At 36.1% G+C, this 17,598-nt stretch overlaps 1 protein-coding gene across 2 annotated transcripts in view; it reads left to right on the top strand.

Annotated features, from left to right (window-relative positions):
* LOC133633506 (intraflagellar transport protein 27 homolog) overlaps positions 1-16,616 on the top strand; it is a 20,540-nt gene extending 3,924 nt beyond the window's left edge. Inside the window, exons 3-7 of one of the 2 annotated variants that reach the window (XM_062026048.1) lie at positions 8,877-8,936; positions 12,154-12,213; positions 12,287-12,404; positions 13,830-13,939; positions 16,084-16,616. In XM_062026048.1, the coding sequence (XP_061882032.1) occupies positions 8,877-8,936; positions 12,154-12,213; positions 12,287-12,404; positions 13,830-13,939; positions 16,084-16,188 (453 nt within the window). In that variant the 3' untranslated portion in view covers positions 16,189-16,616. The remainder of the gene's footprint in view (positions 1-8,876; positions 8,937-12,153; positions 12,214-12,286; positions 12,405-13,829; positions 13,940-16,083) is intronic. The other variant, XM_062026047.1, reaches the window with a different exon arrangement.
* The last annotated feature ends 982 nt before the right edge of the window (positions 16,617-17,598 follow it).

Here is a 17,598-nt window from a genome sequence, read left to right as displayed (position 1 = left end):
GAGCTGGAGGCACGCCCCCTCCAGCTCAATGCGGACATGAGTGGGGACAGCCTGTTCTCACGTCCGCTTTCCACAATATAACAGCTTGCCTGCCCAATGACGTCATAACATCTACGGCTTTTAGAGAGTAGAGTAAATATACTCTCCTCTTAACCACGCCCTTAACCACGCGCCCCCCCCCCCCCCCCCCCCCCACACACACACACACCACACACCTCCGCAACATCGATATCGGAGGTCTCAAGGTTGGCAAGTATGGTTTGTTGTGATCCAATATGCAGAGCAAAACGGGAGACAGCGTGCAGGTAAAAGGTATGTTACGCTCAAACCAAAATTAACAAAAGGCAAGTCCCGCTAGGAAAAGCCACTGAAGCATAGGGATGGCTATGTAAAACAAAAGTAAAACTGAACTGGCTACAAAGTCGACAAAACAGAATGCTGGACGACAGCAAAAACTTACTGTGGAGAAGACGGCGTCCACAATGTACATCCCGAACATACAATGACAATCAACAATGTCCCCACAAAAAAGGATAAAAACAACTTAAATATTCTTGATTGCTAAAACAAAGCAGGTGCGGGGCAATAGCACTCAAAAGGAAGGCGTGAAGCTGCTACGGGAGAACACCAACAAAACAGGAAGGGTCACCAAAATAAATAGATAGATAGAAAGATAGGTCTTTATTGTCATTGCACAAGTACAACAAAACTTTGTTTTCAGCACAAACCGTTCAAGATTAGACAAACAAACAGTGTACAGAGTTACAGAACAGGAACGCTGATGGGTCGCCACAAGGCGCCCCGTTAAAGATGGGAAAAAGGTAAAACGGTGGGGAAGGATGAGTAAAAAAATACAATCTAGACTGGGCTCCTAAGGGTGCCCAGTCTGGAGTGGGAAAAAACCTCCATAGCAAAGCACATATACATATTACAACGTACATCTCGAGATATCTAGCAACAGAGGGAAGGGAGTGCGGGGTCATGATGGTGGGCCGCAGCTCTCAGGCGCTGACCATCCATTCATCTGCCCTATGGGATTTGCGTCGAGGGTGTTGGGTTGGGGGTGGTGGGGTGTGTATATGTGGCATATTATTTGCGCAAGACATGAACTAAAGCACTACACACAGGAAACAACAACAAACTCAAAATTAGGCACGACAACCTGGTGGAGTTTCATTTTTTAACCTTTTCTGCTGGTGGTGTGCCTCCGTATTTTTTTTTAATGAAAAAAAAAGTGCCTTGGCTCAAAACAGGTTGAAAAACACTGGGTTATAGGACACATAGAGTTTGGGAATTAACTTGCACGTAGGGCACAGTTTGTAGGAATTACCCTCCAATAATTAGTACAATAAATACATTGAATAACAATAGAAGGTTGAACTTTCAAAACTCCCACATTTCATATTGCTGAGCAGCCCATTGGAACTTTCCGGATGGATTCTGGGAATTGATTGGCAATTTTCTGCCCCTTTGAAAGCTGTGCCTGTGTGTGTGTGTGTTTGTGTGTGTGTGTGCATTAAAGTCTTGCTGAGTCAGCTCCGTTGGGGGCACTGCGGTGACAGGAAGGTCGATAATTAATACAGCGGGATCCTGGAACGCCACTAGAACAGGTACTTAACTTGTTTACACACACGCTAAGGGGAAACGCATGCACGCACAATAACAACAAAGGTCTCACCTGGTGGGGCCGGATGGAGGTCCGACTTTATATGACTACTCGTGTTATGAAATACATGAAGGGGCTGTCCGAACTCTTGTCATACAGACAAAAAGAAACCATTCTTTGATATTGTTCCGCTCTTTGTTTATTAAACACACTGGAGCTAATCTAATGTAGGTCAAAATCTGCCAAATTGAGCTACAGTACAGTATAGTTAGAAAAAGACTACATGCAAAACCAAAATAAAGGCCAATACATTAAAAAAAATACAATTATGCTGTCTCGTTTATCAATCTTTGTTCGTTTGGGGCCTGACTGTAGTACATTAATTTATGCAAGTTAGGAATTATTAATCATTAATATATATATTTTTTATAAATGGCTGTGATGACAATGTAATTGAGGGATTTTTCTTGGATTTCTTATTAATATTGATGCTGTTGTTGATATTATTAATTTTTCTTTGGCGACTTTGGATTTTTTTTGTGTCATGTTTGTCTGTCCTCTTAATTACTCTGTTAAATGCTATTTGGAATGTTGCCGGGCCGGAATTGGAATTGTATTTAAAAAATAATTATATATTACAAACCCCAAAACCAGTGAAGTTGGCACGTTGTGTAAATGGTAAATAAAAACAGAATACAATGATTTGCAAATCCTTTTCAACTTATATTTAATTGAATAGACTGCAAAGACAAGATACTTAACGTTCGAACTGAGAAGCTATTTTTTGCAAATATTAGCTCATTTGGAATTTGATGCCTGCAACATGTTTCAAAAAAGCTGGCACAAGTGGCAAAAACGACTGAGAAAGTTGAGCAATGCTCATTAAAAACGTATTTGGAACATCCCACAGTTGAACAGGCTAATTGGGAACAGGTGGGTGCCATGATTGGGTATAAAAGCAGCTTCCATGAAATGCTCAGTCATTCACAAACAAGGATGGGGCGAGGGTCACCACTTTGTCAACAAATGCGTGAGCAAATTGTCCAACAGTTTAAGAACAACATTTCTCAACCAGCTATTGCAAGGAATTTAGGGATTTCACCATGTACGGTTCGAAATGTCATCAAAGGGTTCAGAGATTCTGGAGAAAACTATGCACGTTAGTGAGGCTATTACGGAACTTCGATCCCTCAGGCTGTACTGCATCAAAAAGAGACATCGGTGTGTAAAGGATATCACCACATGGGGTCAGGAACACTTCAGAAAACCATTGTCAGTAACTACAGTTCATCGCTACATCTGTAAGTGCAAGTTAAAACTATACTATGCAAAGTGAAAGCCATTTATCAACAACACCCAGAGACGCCGCCGGCTTCGCTGGGCCCGAGCTCATCTAAGATGGACTGATGCAAAGTATAAAAGTGTTCTGTGGTCTGACGAGTCCACATTTCAAATTGTTTTTGGAAACTGGACGTCGTGTCCTCCGGAACAAAGAGGAAAAAAAACATCTGGATTGTTATAGGCGCAAAGTTGTCCTTGGGCAAGACACTTCACCCTTGCTCCTGATGGCTGCTGGTTAGCGCCTTGCATGGCAGCTCCCGCCATCAGTGTTTGAATGTGTGTGTGAATGGATGAATGTGGAAATACTGTCAAAGTGCTTTGAGTACCTTGAAGGTAGAAAAGCGCTATACAAGTATAACCCATTTATCATTTATAAGTTGAAAAGCCAGCATCTGTGATGGTATGGGGGTGTATTAGTGCCCAAGGCATGGGTAACTTACACATCTGTGAAGGCACCATTAATGCTGAAAGATACATACAGGCATTGGAGCAACATATGTTGCCATCCAAACAACATTATCATGGACGCCCCTGCTTATTTCAGCAAGACAATGCCAAGCCACGTGCTACAACAGCGTGGTCATAGTAAAAGAGTGCGGGCACTAGACTGGCCTAGTAATTAAGTGTAGTAATTATTCATAATCGACTGACAATGTAATGGTCTTGGCGGCGGCCATGTTTCATCACAATGCATCTTTGCAGAGAAACCGAGTGTTCTTCCATCTGCGAAGGTGACGAAGGCTTCATTAAGCCTACCCCAGTCTTCCTCAACTTTTGGTGGCAAAAGGCCAGCGCGGGCCGGCGGCCATTCCGCGCACATCCTCCTTTTGGAAAATGTCAGACGGCCCGTTAGCAATATTCCAGCTTATTTGTTGCTAATGGGCCCTCGTTGACATTGGGGCGCATCACAGAAGCTCATTAGAGCACCACTGCGGCACTGACATACACACAGTCTTTCTGTGTGTGTGTGTGTGTGTGTGTGTGTGTGTGCGTGTGCGTGTGTTTCTACCCTTCTTAGGACATCAACAAGGAAAAGTAGCTTCCATATAAGGAGGTGTGAACAAGTTAGGACATAAATCATGGTCCCAATACGGAAAACCATTGCATCTAATAGAGAATGTCTCATTAGCACCCCCTGGTGGTGAAATCTATCAAAATGAGGTTGGTCCCAAAAAGGAGGGATTTTTCAAATTGACTGTGTGTTGGTTTTAAAAGTGCTCCCCCTCTGGTCAACATATGAAATAACAAGTGTGTGTAAAAACTTGAAGTGCTCCCCCCTCTGGTCAACATATGTAATAAGTGTTTTGTAAGAAACTGAAATCCGCCCCCTTTGGCCAAAATTAATTTAAATTAAAATATGTATATTATTTACTTGAAGTAAATAATGAAGATTAAAAACCAATTACAAAAAAAAATGCCCCCAAACATAATGTAACTAAAAGCAGTCTTTTTCTCACAATGTGTCGACTTTTTTCTTACAAAATTGGGAACAATTTCTCATACTCTTTCTGTTTCTGTAATATTGCAGTATTTTCTTGTAAAATGTTTACTTTTTTTATGTTAAATTATTACTTTTTAATGCAAAATAGCGACATTTGTCATATACAATTCTGACTTTTATCGCAATATTGCCAATTTTGTTGAGTAAAATTATGACTTTTTCCGATTATTATTATAATATTGCCAAAATATTAAAGTTTTCTTATAAAATTGTGACTTTTGTCGAGTAAAATTACGATTCTTTTCATAAAATTGCCCAAATTTTAAGATTTTTCTTGTAAAATTGCGACTGATATTGAGTAAAATTCCAACTTTTATCATAATATTGCGCAAATGTTCAGTTTTTCTTGTAACGCCCCCTTTGGCCAAAATTAATTAAAAATAAAATATGTATATTATTTACTTGAAGTAAATAATGAAGATTAAAAACCAATTACAAACCAAAAATTCCCCCCAAAATAAATTAACTCAAAGCAGTCTTTTTCTCACAATGTGTCGACTTTTTTCTTATAAAATTGGGAACAATTTCTCATATTCTTTCTGTTTCTGTAATATTGCAATATTTTCTTGTAAAATTATTAATTTTTTTTAATGTTAAATTATTACTTTTTAATGCAAAATAGCGACATTTGTCATATACAATTCTGACTTTTATCGCAATATTGCCAATTTTGTTGAGTAAAATTATGACTTTTTCCGATTATTATTATAATATTGCCAAAATATTAAAGTTTTCTTATAAAATTGTGACTTTTGTCGAGTAAATTTACGATTCTTTTCATAAAATTGCCCAAATTTTAAGATTTTTCTTGTAAAATTGCGACTGATATTGAGTAAAATTCCAACTTTTATCATAATATTGCGCAAATGTTCAGTTTTTCTTGTAACGCCCCCTTTGGCCAAAATTAATTAAAAATAAAATATGTATATTATTTACTTGAAGTAAATAATGAAGATTAAAAACCAATTACAAACCAAAAATTCCCCCCAAAATAAATTAACTCAAAGCAGTCTTTTTCTCACAATGTGTCGACTTTTTTCTTATAAAATTGGGAACAATTTCTCATATTCTTTCTGTTTCTGTAATATTGCAATATTTTCTTGTAAAATTATTACTTTTTTTCAATGTTAAATTATTACTTTTTAATGCAAAATAGCGACATTTGTCATATACAATTCTGACTTTTATCGCAATATTGGCAATTTTGTTGAGTAAAATTATGACTTTTTCCGATTATTATTATAATATTGCCAAAATATTAAAGTTTTCTTATAAAATTGTGACTTTTGTCGAGTAAATTTACGATTCTTTTCATAAAATTGCCCAAATTTTAAGATTTTTCTTGTAAAATTGCGACTGATATTGAGTAAAATTCCAACTTTTATCATAATATTGCGCAAATGTTCAGTTTTTCTTGTAACGCCCCCTTTGGCCAAAATTAATTAAAAATAAAATATGTATATTATTTACTTGAAGTAAATAATGAAGATTAAAAACCAATTACAAACCAAAAATTCCCCCCAAAATAAATTAACTCAAAGCAGTCTTTTTCTCACAATGTGTCGACTTTTTTCTTATAAAATTGGGAACAATTTCTCATATTCTTTCTGTTTCTGTAATATTGCAATATTTTCTTGTAAAATTATTACTTTTTTTCAATGTTAAATTATTACTTTTTAATGCAAAATGGCGACATTTGTCATATAAAATTCTGACTTTTTTCGCAATATTGCCAATTTTGTTGAGTAAAATTATGACTTTTTCCGATTATTATTATAATATTGCCAAAATATTAAAGTTTTCTGATAAAATTGTGACTTTTGTCGAGTAAAATTACGATTCTTTTCATAAAATTGCCAAAATTTTAAGATTTTTCTGGTAAAATTGCGACTGATATTGATCTACTTGAAGTAGATAATGAAGATTAAAAACCAATTCCAAACAAAAAATGCCCCCAAAAATAAATGAACTAAAAGCAGTCTTTTTCTCACAATGTGTCGACTTTTTTCTTATAAAATTGGGAACAATTTCTCATATTCTTTCCGTTTCTGTGATATTGCAATATGTTCTCGTAAAATTATTACTTTTTTAAATGTAAAATTGTCAGGTTCAAACACTGATGACATCTATTAAACAGACAAGAAGCAAGGAATTAAACAGAGACAGGATTCAATTTGGCTCAATGAGGAGAAACGCGTAGACCTGTACCCTTGCACAGTGTCGTCCCACGCTCTGACGAAAGGTTGCACGCCTCCTCTTTTATTTTACATGGCAACAGCTGTTTCTAAGGGGACAGGGGGTCGTAAACAGCCGTTGCCCTAGGTCATAAAACAGTTTAAAGAAAAGATGCCTGGAGCTTGCGTCAGGTCCTGCTTCCTCTCCACTTTGTAGATCTCGGGTCAAGACAAAATCTTCCTGTGGATTACAATAGATCAAAGAAACTGACGCCTTCATGTCTCTTCCCATCCTACACAGTGGAGTTTTACAAGCCTTCTGCTTGGTAAAATCAAAGACAGCTTTTGTCCTCTCGCCCGGAACTCATGGCAACACAAAGTTTTGTGATAACTTAGATACAATTATTCTGACAAAAATTATTACTTTTTAGCAAAATGGTGACATTTGTCATATAAAATTCTGACTATTATCACAATATTACCAATTTTTTTGTTGTTCTTGTAAAATAGTGAATTTTTTGAGTAAAATACCGATTATTATTATAATATTGCCAAAATGTTAAAGTTTTCTTATAAAATTGTGACTTTTGTTGAGCAAAATTACGACTCTTTTCATAAAATTGCCAAAATTTTAAGCTTTATTTTTGTAAAATTCCAACTTTTATCATAATATTTAAATAAATAATTTTTTTTAAAAAATTTTCCTGAGGGAACTCTCCTGAAGGAATCAATAAAGTACTATCTATCCATCTAATATTGCACAAATGTTAAGTTTTTCTTGTAAAATTTTGACGTACGTTTTCTTGTGAAATTTCAACTCATTTTTCACAACAAGCTTTTTTCTATGCAACATATATATTATTAATGTTGTTAATACAAATCTTTATATATCTAGAAAGGGTGGTACTAAAGAGGGAGGCATTTTTCGGAGGTCTCAAGAAGGTATCAAATACAATAATGTGTGTGCGTGTGCGTGTGTTTCTACCATTCTTGAGACATCTACAAGGAAAAGTAGCTTCCATATGAGGAGGTGTGAACAAGTTAGGACATAAATCATGGTCCTAATACCGAAAACCATTGCATCTAATAGAAAATGTCTCATTAGGACCCCTGGTGGTGAAATCTATCAAAATGAGAATGGTCCCAAAAAGAAGGGATTTTTGAAATTGACTGTGTGTCGGTTTTAAAAGTGCTCCCCCTCTGGTCAACATATGAAATAACAAGTGTGTGTAAAAACTTGAAGTGCTCCCCCCTCTGGTCAACATATGAAATAACAAGTGTTTTGTAAGAAATTGAAATCCGCCCCCTTTGCCAAAACGAATTACAAATAAAATATGTATATTATTTACTAGAAGTAAATAATGAAGATTAAAAACCAATTACAAACAAAAAATTCCCCCAAAAATAAATTAACTTTTTCTCACAATGTGTCGACTTTTTTCTTATAAAATTGGGAACAATTTCTCATATTCTTTCTGTTTCTGTAATATTGCAATGTTGTAAAATTCTTACTTTTTTTATGTTAAATTATTACTTTTTAATGCACAATGGCGACATTTGTCATATAAAATTCGGACTTTTATCACAATATTGCCAATTATTTTGTTGTTCTTGTAAAATAGTGACATTTTTTGAGTAAAATTATGACTTTTGTCATAATTTTGCCAAGTAAAATTCCAATTATTATTATAATATTGCCAAAATGTTAAAGTTTTCTTATAAAATTGTGACTTTTGTCAAATTAAAATGAAGATTATTTTCATAAGATTGCCAACATTTTAATTATTTTCTTGTAAAATTGCGACTGATATTGAGTAAAATTCCAACTTTTATCATAATATTGCACAAATGTTCGGTCTTTCTTGTAAAAATTTTTGACTTGCGTTTCCCTGTGAAATTCCAACTCATTTTTCACAACAAGCTTTTTTCCGTGCAAAGTATACATTGTTAATGTTTTAAATACAAATCTTTATGCATCTAGAAAGGGTGGTCCGAAAGAGGGAGGCATTTTTCAGAGGTCTCAAGAAGGTAACAAATACAAGAATATGTGTGTGTGTTATAACTCTATGAATGAGAGGCAGTACAAGGCTAATACTGCAACTTTACTCCCCCGTGTTGTTTACTTCCAAGTGTGATGGCCAGCCTGTGAAGTCTCTATTCAGAGGCACTGACAGCCAGGAAAGAAGTGTTTACTGCTCATCGTGCAGCCAGACAGACTTTTAATTAACACCACACCTGTGTTTTTGTTTGGCAGACAACGGGTGTGGAGCTGCTCATCAAAAGTGTCAACATCCCTGAGAGCAACGACAGCGTGGTGAGTTTGTGTGTGTGTGTGTGTGTGTGTGTGTGTGTGTGTGTGTGTGTGTGTGTGTGTGTGTGTGTGTCCGTGCGTGCTCATTGTTTTGTAGAGCAAGCGTCACCCGCTGCCATGTTGAATGACCACCACCATGCGAACGCCATGTTTAGCAGACTAGCTGGTTGCTAATATCAAGCTTTTTAAAAGGTCCGCTATGACGTAAAAGTGACCTCGGCCTGGGCGATTAGGCCTGAAAATAGAATCTCTGATTTTTTCACAAAAAAGTATTGTAGAGGTTGCCCTCTGGTGGGTTCCTCGGACCACCACACACTGCCAGGAGAGCCCGGCTTTCAGGGTACAACACTGTTTTATTTTCATTAAAGAGTGCAAGCCTTTTGCTTTCCAGCAAAATTTATTTTTCTGAGTTCGTGTCTCTCTCTCTCTCTGGCTCCCACTCTAACTCCGACCGCGTGTCTCATTCCGGCTGCTGCTAATAAAGGCGACAGGTGATTAGATAACAAGGCCCACCTGGGCCATCTACGCACCTGTCGCTGTCTTCGAGGCCGGTCCTGGCACACCCCGTTCCGCGCCAGGCCCGCAGGCCACGCCCCCTCCACAATTATATTCACGATTTTGCCCGTTTTTTCCCCCCATACTTTTTAAAACACAGGTGTCACACTCAAGGCCCGGGGGCCAGTTCTGGCCCGCCACATCATTCTATGTGGCCTGCGAAAGCCTTGAAAAATGGGTTTAGATAAAATCCTTTTTTTTTTTTACTAAATGCATTCGTTCTTTCAATTTTGACAGAAAAAAAATGCATATTTTAAACTTTAATATTATCTGATCATGCCAATTATATTATTATATACTGTATTGCAAAACAATTTTTGTGAGATAAAAACAAATAGTTAAATATCTGCTTGTCATATTTATTTATGATTTTAAAGCAAGTTATACATGAACAAATCTAATAATCAAATGCATATGCATTCTGATTAATCATGATTAATCACAGGTTATTACCCGCATGCATAATGTGAATTAATTTTTAAAAAGCGGCCCTCTGAAAGTAGCCCTCAATGAAAATGAGTTTGACACCCCTGTTTCAAAGAAACCACTGAATAACCAAAACAAGTTCTGCTTTTATTTGTGAAGTGAATTATATTTATATAGCGCTTTTCTCTAGTGACTCAAAGCGCTTTACATAGTGAAACCCAATCTCCAAGTTACATTTAAACCAGTGTGGGTGACACTGGGAGCAGGTGGGTAAAGTGTCTTGCCCAAGGACACAACGGCAGTGACTAGGATGGCGGAAGCGGGGATCGAACCTGGAACCCTCAAGTTGCTGGCAACCGAGCCATACCGCCCCACGATCAAACGCAGTAGTTAAAAATGGCACTGCGTACACTGCAACAAAATAAAGTGGGTCCTTTTTGGAACAGATATCAGTTAGACTTTGTAGAAAATAATTTTCAAAACACTGAACAGATTTAATTTAATTATTGCATATTTACTGTAATGCTTTTGCATAATATAGAGTTTCCTATGAAAGACAAAACAGTTTTTTAGATCTAATAGAGAATGTCTCATTAGCACCCCCTGGTGGTGAAATCTATCAAAATGAGGGTGGTCCCAAAAAGGAGGGATTTTTCAAATTGACTGTGTGTCGGTTTTAAAAGTGCTCCCCCTCTGGTCAACATATGAAATAACAAGTGTGTGTAAAAACTTGAAGTGCTCCCTCTCTGGTCAACATATGAAATAACACGTGCTTTGTAAGGAATTGAAATCCGCCCCCATTGACCAAAATTAATTAAAACTAAAATATGTATATTATTTACTTGAAGTAAATAATGAAGATTAAAATACCAATTACAAACAAAAAATTAAAAAATTAACTAAAAGCAGTATTTTTCTCACAGTGTGTCGACTTTTTTCTTATAAAATTGGGAACAATTTCTCATATTCTTTCTGTTTCTGTAATATTGCAATATTTTCTTGTAAAATTACTACTTTTTTATGTTAAATTATTACTTTTTAATGCAAAATGGTGACTTTTGTCATATAAAATTCTGACTTTTATCACAATATTGTCAATTTTTTTGTTGATCTTGTAAAATAGTGACATTTTTTGAGTAAAATTATGACTTTTGTCATAATTTTGCCAAGTAAAATTCCGATTATTATTGTAATGTTGCCAAAATGTTAAAAGTTTTCTTATAAAATTGTGACTTTTGTCGAGTAAAATTACAATTCTTTTCATAGAGTTGCCAAAGTTTTAAGCTTTTTCTTTTTAAATTGCGACTGATATTGAGTACAATTCCAAGTTTTGTCATAATATTGCACAAATGTTCCGTTTTTCTTGTACAATTTTAACTGGCGTTTTCTTGTGAAATTCCAACTCATTTTTCACAACAAGCTTTTTTCTATGCAAAGTATAGAAATGTGTACTTGACAGGTCAAAAGTTTGGACACACCTTCTCGTTTAATGCATTTTCTTTATTTTCATGACTAAATTGTAGATTGTCACTGAAGGCATCAAAACTATGAATGAACACACTTGGAGTTATGTACTTAACAAAAAAATATTTCTTTAAATACAAAACCTTTGGCCCTAATTTAGCTCTAAACCAGGGATTCTCAAACTGTGGTACATGTACCGCTAGGGGTACGCGGTCACCATTTCGTCATACGCCAAAGAATCACTTGATTAAAGGACAGTGTTTTGTTGTCATATTTTCAAACACAGCGTTAATGTCCAACATATTAAATATACGTATCCCAGCAGGCACAAGACATTACAACAACGTTTAGAACTTGTTGAATTAGGTCCTGACGTTGAGCAAGTCAAACATAACGTTGAAACAACATGCTCTTTGACGACGTTTAATCAATGTCGAGTTCTGACGTTGATTTGACCATTGGAATTTGGTCATTTCCCAATCATATTTGTAAACGTTGTCTCAATTTACAAATACAACTATTTTGCAACGTTGTTTCAAAGTCAGTTTTAAAGGACATGTACATGTAATCAACGTTGTATCAACGTCTTGTGCCTGCTGGGGTTTTAAGTAAGACTTCTGCCTTGTTTTTAATGAATACTTTGGCCTACCACGCTACTGTATTTTAATGTTAGTCATTATGGTGGTACATGGAGAGCCAAGCTTTTTCTGAGGCGGTAGCTACTTGGTGAAAAAAAAAAAAGATTACACTGCCGTATACTCTCCATCTTCTCCAGGAGCTCTACATCGTCGACTCTGCGGGCAAGGAAGCATTAGTGGAAGCCTGTGAGAAAATGGTGAGGTGACCCGTGTTGGTTTTGAAACACAAATAACCAAAACATGACGCCTTTCATCACCTGGTCTATCCAGTGGGGCAAACCCTCGCTGCTGTGCCTGGTGTTTGACCTGACCAGCCAGCGCTCCTTTGACAGCTGCGGCCCCTGGATGGAGCGAGTCCGGGCCCACTGCCAAGGCCTCCGTGTTCCAGGTAAACGCATCCACTGCACCATCACAGGCACCGTAAATATACGAAATGTGTACTTGTATAAGAAACAACTATAACACTGGCTAATACGTCATGTGACACTTTCAAAGGGAAGGCTTTCAAAATAAGAGTCTCTATGTAAACATGCGTGAACACGGCACATTTATCAGGTAGTGCCAAATCGTTTTGGGGTAAAAAAAAATTGTTATAATTTTTAAAATTTTTAAAAAATTTTTTAGACATGTATCTTGTGCGCATGAGAAACAAGAAACTTTTTGTAAAGTTATAAAAAAATAATAATTTTTTTTTAGACATGTATGTCGTGCGCACGAGATACATGTCTAAAAATAAAAAATAAAAAATAAAATATATTTTTTTTATAACTTTACAAAAAGTTTCTTGTTTCTCGTGCGCACGAGATACATGTCTAAAAAAAAAAATATATATATATATATTTTTTAATTTTTTTTATAACTTTACAAAAAGTTTCTTGTTTCTCGTGTGCACAAGATACATGTCTAAAAAAAATAAAAATAAAAAAAATTATAATTTTATATTTTATTTTTTTATAACTTTATAAAAAGTTTCTTGTGCACACGAGATACATGTATAAAAAAAATATATATTTTTTTAAATTTTATTTATAACTTTATAAAAAGTTTCTCGTTTCTCTTGCGCACGAGATACATGTCTAAAAAAAAAAAAACGTTTTTATTTTTTTTAAACCTTTATAAAAAGTTTCTTGTGCGCACGAGATACACGTCTAAAAAAAATTAAAATAATTTTTTTTATAATTTTTGTATTTTTATTTTTTTTATAAATTTATAAAAAGTTTCTTGTGCACACGAGATACATGTATAAAAAAATAAATAAATATTTTTTTATTTTATTTATAACTTTATAAAAAGTTTCTCGTTTCTCTTGCGCACGAGATACATGTCTAAAAAAAAAAAACATTTTTATTTTTTTTAAACCTTTATAAAAAGTTTCTTGTGCGCACGAGATACACGTCTAAAAAAAATTAAAATAAAAATAATTATAATTTTTGTATTTTTATTTTTTTATAACTTTATAAAAAGTTTCTTGTGCGCATGAGATACATGTCTAAAAATAAAAAATAAAAATGATAAAAAAATATATTTCCCCCATGTCCCTTTAGGGGCTCCGTACATTTTAAAAGGCAGTCTGTCATAACGTTTTTAGCATTCAATCAGACATTATTGTGAGGTTTTTTATTAGTGTTCCTAAAAATCTGATTTTTTTTCTCTAAATTTGGCCTCTGAGTCAAAATAATTGCCCAGGCCTGGTCTAAATGGTTCTACCTTTTTGACCTTAAACACTATCTGTTGTCGTATGCCCCAACTTCACCACTAGGGGAGCTAATGACTGGGAGATAATAGTTTTTTTGAATAATTTCCTTTGTGTCAGGTGTGCTTGTGGGCAACAAGTCTGACCTGGCTGCCAGGAGGGAGGTGACAACGTCTGCGGCGCAGGAGTGGGCCCGGAGCCAAGGTTTGGAGTACCACGAAACATCTGCTGTGAGTGCTTCCCTTCTTTCACCTGTAGAGTCCACTGAAACTACAAAACCCAAAACCAGTGATGTTGGCACGTTGTGTAAATGGTAAATATAAACAGAATACAATGATTTGCAAATCCTGTTCAACTTATATTTAATTGAATAGACTGCAAAGACAAGATATTTCATGTTCGAACTGAGAAACTTAATTTTCTTTTGCAAATAATCATTAACTTAGAATTTAATGGCAGCAACAAATTGCAAAAAAGTTGGCACAGGGGCATTTTTACCACTGTGTTACATGGCCTTTCCTTTTAACAACACTCAGTAAACGTTTGGGAACTGAGGAGACCAATTTTTGAAGCTTTTCATGTGGAATTATTTCCCATTCTTGCTTGATGAACAGCTTAAGTTGTTCAACAGTCCGGGGGTCTCCGTTGTGGTATTTTAGGCTTCATAATGCGCCAGACATTTTCAATGGGAGACAGGTCTGGACTACAGGCAGGCCAGTCTAGTACCCGCACTCTTTTACTATGAAGCCACGCTGTTGTAACACGTGCAGAATGTGGCTTGGCAATGTCTTGCTGAAATAAGCAGGGGCGTCCATGAAAAAGACGTTGCTTGGATGGCAACATATGTTGCTCCAAAACCTGTATGTAAATTTCAGCATTAATGGTGCCTTCACAGATGTGTAAGTTACCCATGTCTTGGGCACTAATAGACCCTCATACCTTCACAGATGCTGGCTTTTCAACTTTGCGCCTATAACAGTCTGAATGGTTCTTCTCCTCTTTGGTTCGTAGGACACGACGTCCACAGTTTCCAAAAACAATTTGAAATGTGGACTCGTCAGACCACAGAACACTTTTACACTTTGCATCAGCCGGCGGCGTTTCTGGGTGTTGTTGATAAACAGCTTTCGCTTTGCATAGTAGTTTTAACTTGCAATTAACAGATGTAGCGATGAACTGTGGTTACTGACAGTGGTTTTCTGAAGTGTTCCTAAGCCCATGTGGTGATATCCTTGACACACTGAGGTCGCTTTTTGATGCATTCAGCCAAAGGGATCGAAAGTCACAGGCTTCACACGCTTATGTGCAGTGATTTCTCCAGATTCTCTGAACTTTTTGATGATATTATGGACCATAGATGGTGAAATCCCTAAATTCCTTGCAATAGCTGGTTGAGAAATGTTGTTCATAAACTGTTGGACAATTTGCTCACGCATTTGTTGACAAAGTGGTGACCCTCGCCCCCATCCTTGTTAGTGAATGACTGAGCATTTCATGGAAGCTGCTTTTATACTGTGGTGGATTGTACGAAGCTTAAGCAGGCAACAAAAGTAGTTTAGTACAACAAATTTATTTACCCATTATCAGAAGTGCAGGTTGAATTGAGTTGTCCGTGCAAGCAGACACAAGGTACTCCGGAGCACACAAGACACACACCAGCCAAAATCTCTCTCAGTCCTGGTTTCCTCTCCATCTTTATCTGGGTCTTCGTGCGTCACAGTTTTATCTCGTGCGTCATTTGTTTTTGCAACATCCTTGGATTCCTTAATCATACTTAAACAATCAAAACATTCTGTAGACAGGTTGGCATGACTTAATATTCACTTTTGTCCCACACCCGGGGACACAGAATAGAACAGGAATTAAATGAGCATACATTCTTGACAGACGTGAAATATAGGTCAAAGGTCAGAAATTCTACCACAATACCCAATCATGGCACCCACCTGTTCCCAATTAGCCTGTTCACCTGTGGGATGTTCCAAATAAGTGTTTGATGAGCATTCCTCATCTTTCTCAAGTCTTTTTTTGCCACTTGTGCCAGCTTTTTTGAAACATGGTGCAGGCATCAAATTCCAAATGAGTTTTCCAGTGCCAACATTAAATATCTTGTCTTTGCAGTCTATTCAATTGAATATAAGTTGAAAATAATTTGCAAATCATTGTATTCTGTTTTTATTTACTATTTACACAATGTGCCAACTTCACTGGTTTTGGGTTTTGTAGATGCAAGCTGATATAATCCCATACTTGGTTTTTTTGCTGATATCCTACCGACATCCGATATCAATATCAGATCGGGGACACCCCTGTTTGCAACTGTACCTAATGTTGTGTCTTTCAATGTCCTTGCTGCATGTTTGATCTCTTGCAGAAGGAGATGGAGAACAGCGAGGCGCCGCTCCTCAGTTTAGCTCGAGCCTTTCACTCCCACTACCAGGAGTGCAGAGAGACCATCCAGAACCTGAGTCCAGGCTAGACACACACACACACACACACACACACACACACACACACACACACATGCTTGGGACTTTTTGATATAGAACAAGCACCAATAAATCAGTTTTTGATGATTGGGAAATATTTTTGCCATGATTTTTTACCAGAACCCCAAGTGGACTTTATGCTATTGATTTCCACAATAATTGAGAACAACAACTACAAAAAAAATCTAAAGAGGTTTTATGTCTACTGGTTAAGGAAGTAAACTTCATATCCAAGATGCTGGTAAACTCACTCTAGAATTATTTTTTCTCATTTTCTCTGATTGATTTTGAATTGTATTTGATACAAGGTGGTTGTTGTGGCGCCTGATCAAATAAACACACAGCAGTTTAACGGTTTAATGATTTATTCCATGGTTGCGTTGTCTTTTTTTTTTTTTTTTTCCAACAACAATTTTCAACAGTTTTTCTCCAAATAAAAACGTGTATTTTCCGTGTTAAATGTAGAAACAAAACCTCACTTAAACTGCTGACTGTGTACTCAACAACTCGTAATTACGGCGCCATGCTTCTGGACTCTTGAGTGGGTGATTATAATTACAGCAATTAGCATCTTTTCCTCCCCCCGTTTCCTTGTGCAGACAGGTTTCCCCCGTTTTGTGTCCTTGTTCTTTTCCCCTTTTTCCATTTTTCCTATTGTGAAATTAAATCATAATAAAGACAAGTATAACATCCACCCACAAATACAGAGACCGTATTAAAATTGCACAAATACTGTTATTTCCTCGTTAATTCAGGTCCAATTGGTTCCCTGACCGTGGTGAATTTTCGCTAAGTAGGATCTTTTGTGACGATGCAGCATGTCGGCTGCTGTCGTGGTCCGAGGGTGCAAAAAAAGGCAAGTGTCGTGCAGGCAGAAGGTCGTTTGATAAGGAACCAGGCAGAAGAAATGCAACGCATGGCTAGCAGAAATGTAGAAGTAGGGCTGGGCGATATGGCTAAAAAGTGCATCATGGTATAAGTGTTTTACGTCGATAATTATTCATAATTTTTATGACCAGAGGAAAATAAAGGAGCAGGAAAAAAATATATTTCATTTCAAATGTAACCTTCCTCTGATTGTGATCCCCTCAACCATCAAGGCGGAAAGGAAATGTCAACACAAGCATGGAAACAAACAATGTAAAGAAAATTGTAAAATCACAATGATCACTTAAAGGAAAACTGCCCTTTTTTTGGAATCGTTCACAATCATTATTAGAGACAAGAACACACATGTCTTTTTTTTATTTTGGATTTTAAGGATGATAATATATATATATATATATATATATATATATATATATATATATATATATATATATATATATATATATATATATATATATATATATATATATATATATATATATATATATATATATATATATATATATATATAT

This window comes from Entelurus aequoreus, linkage group LG18 (assembly GCF_033978785.1).
Source record: "Entelurus aequoreus isolate RoL-2023_Sb linkage group LG18, RoL_Eaeq_v1.1, whole genome shotgun sequence".
NCBI classification, from domain to species: domain Eukaryota; kingdom Metazoa; phylum Chordata; class Actinopteri; order Syngnathiformes; family Syngnathidae; genus Entelurus; species Entelurus aequoreus.
The sequence above is the reverse complement of the archived record's forward strand: the minus strand, read 5'-3'. Positions and strand labels throughout refer to the sequence as shown.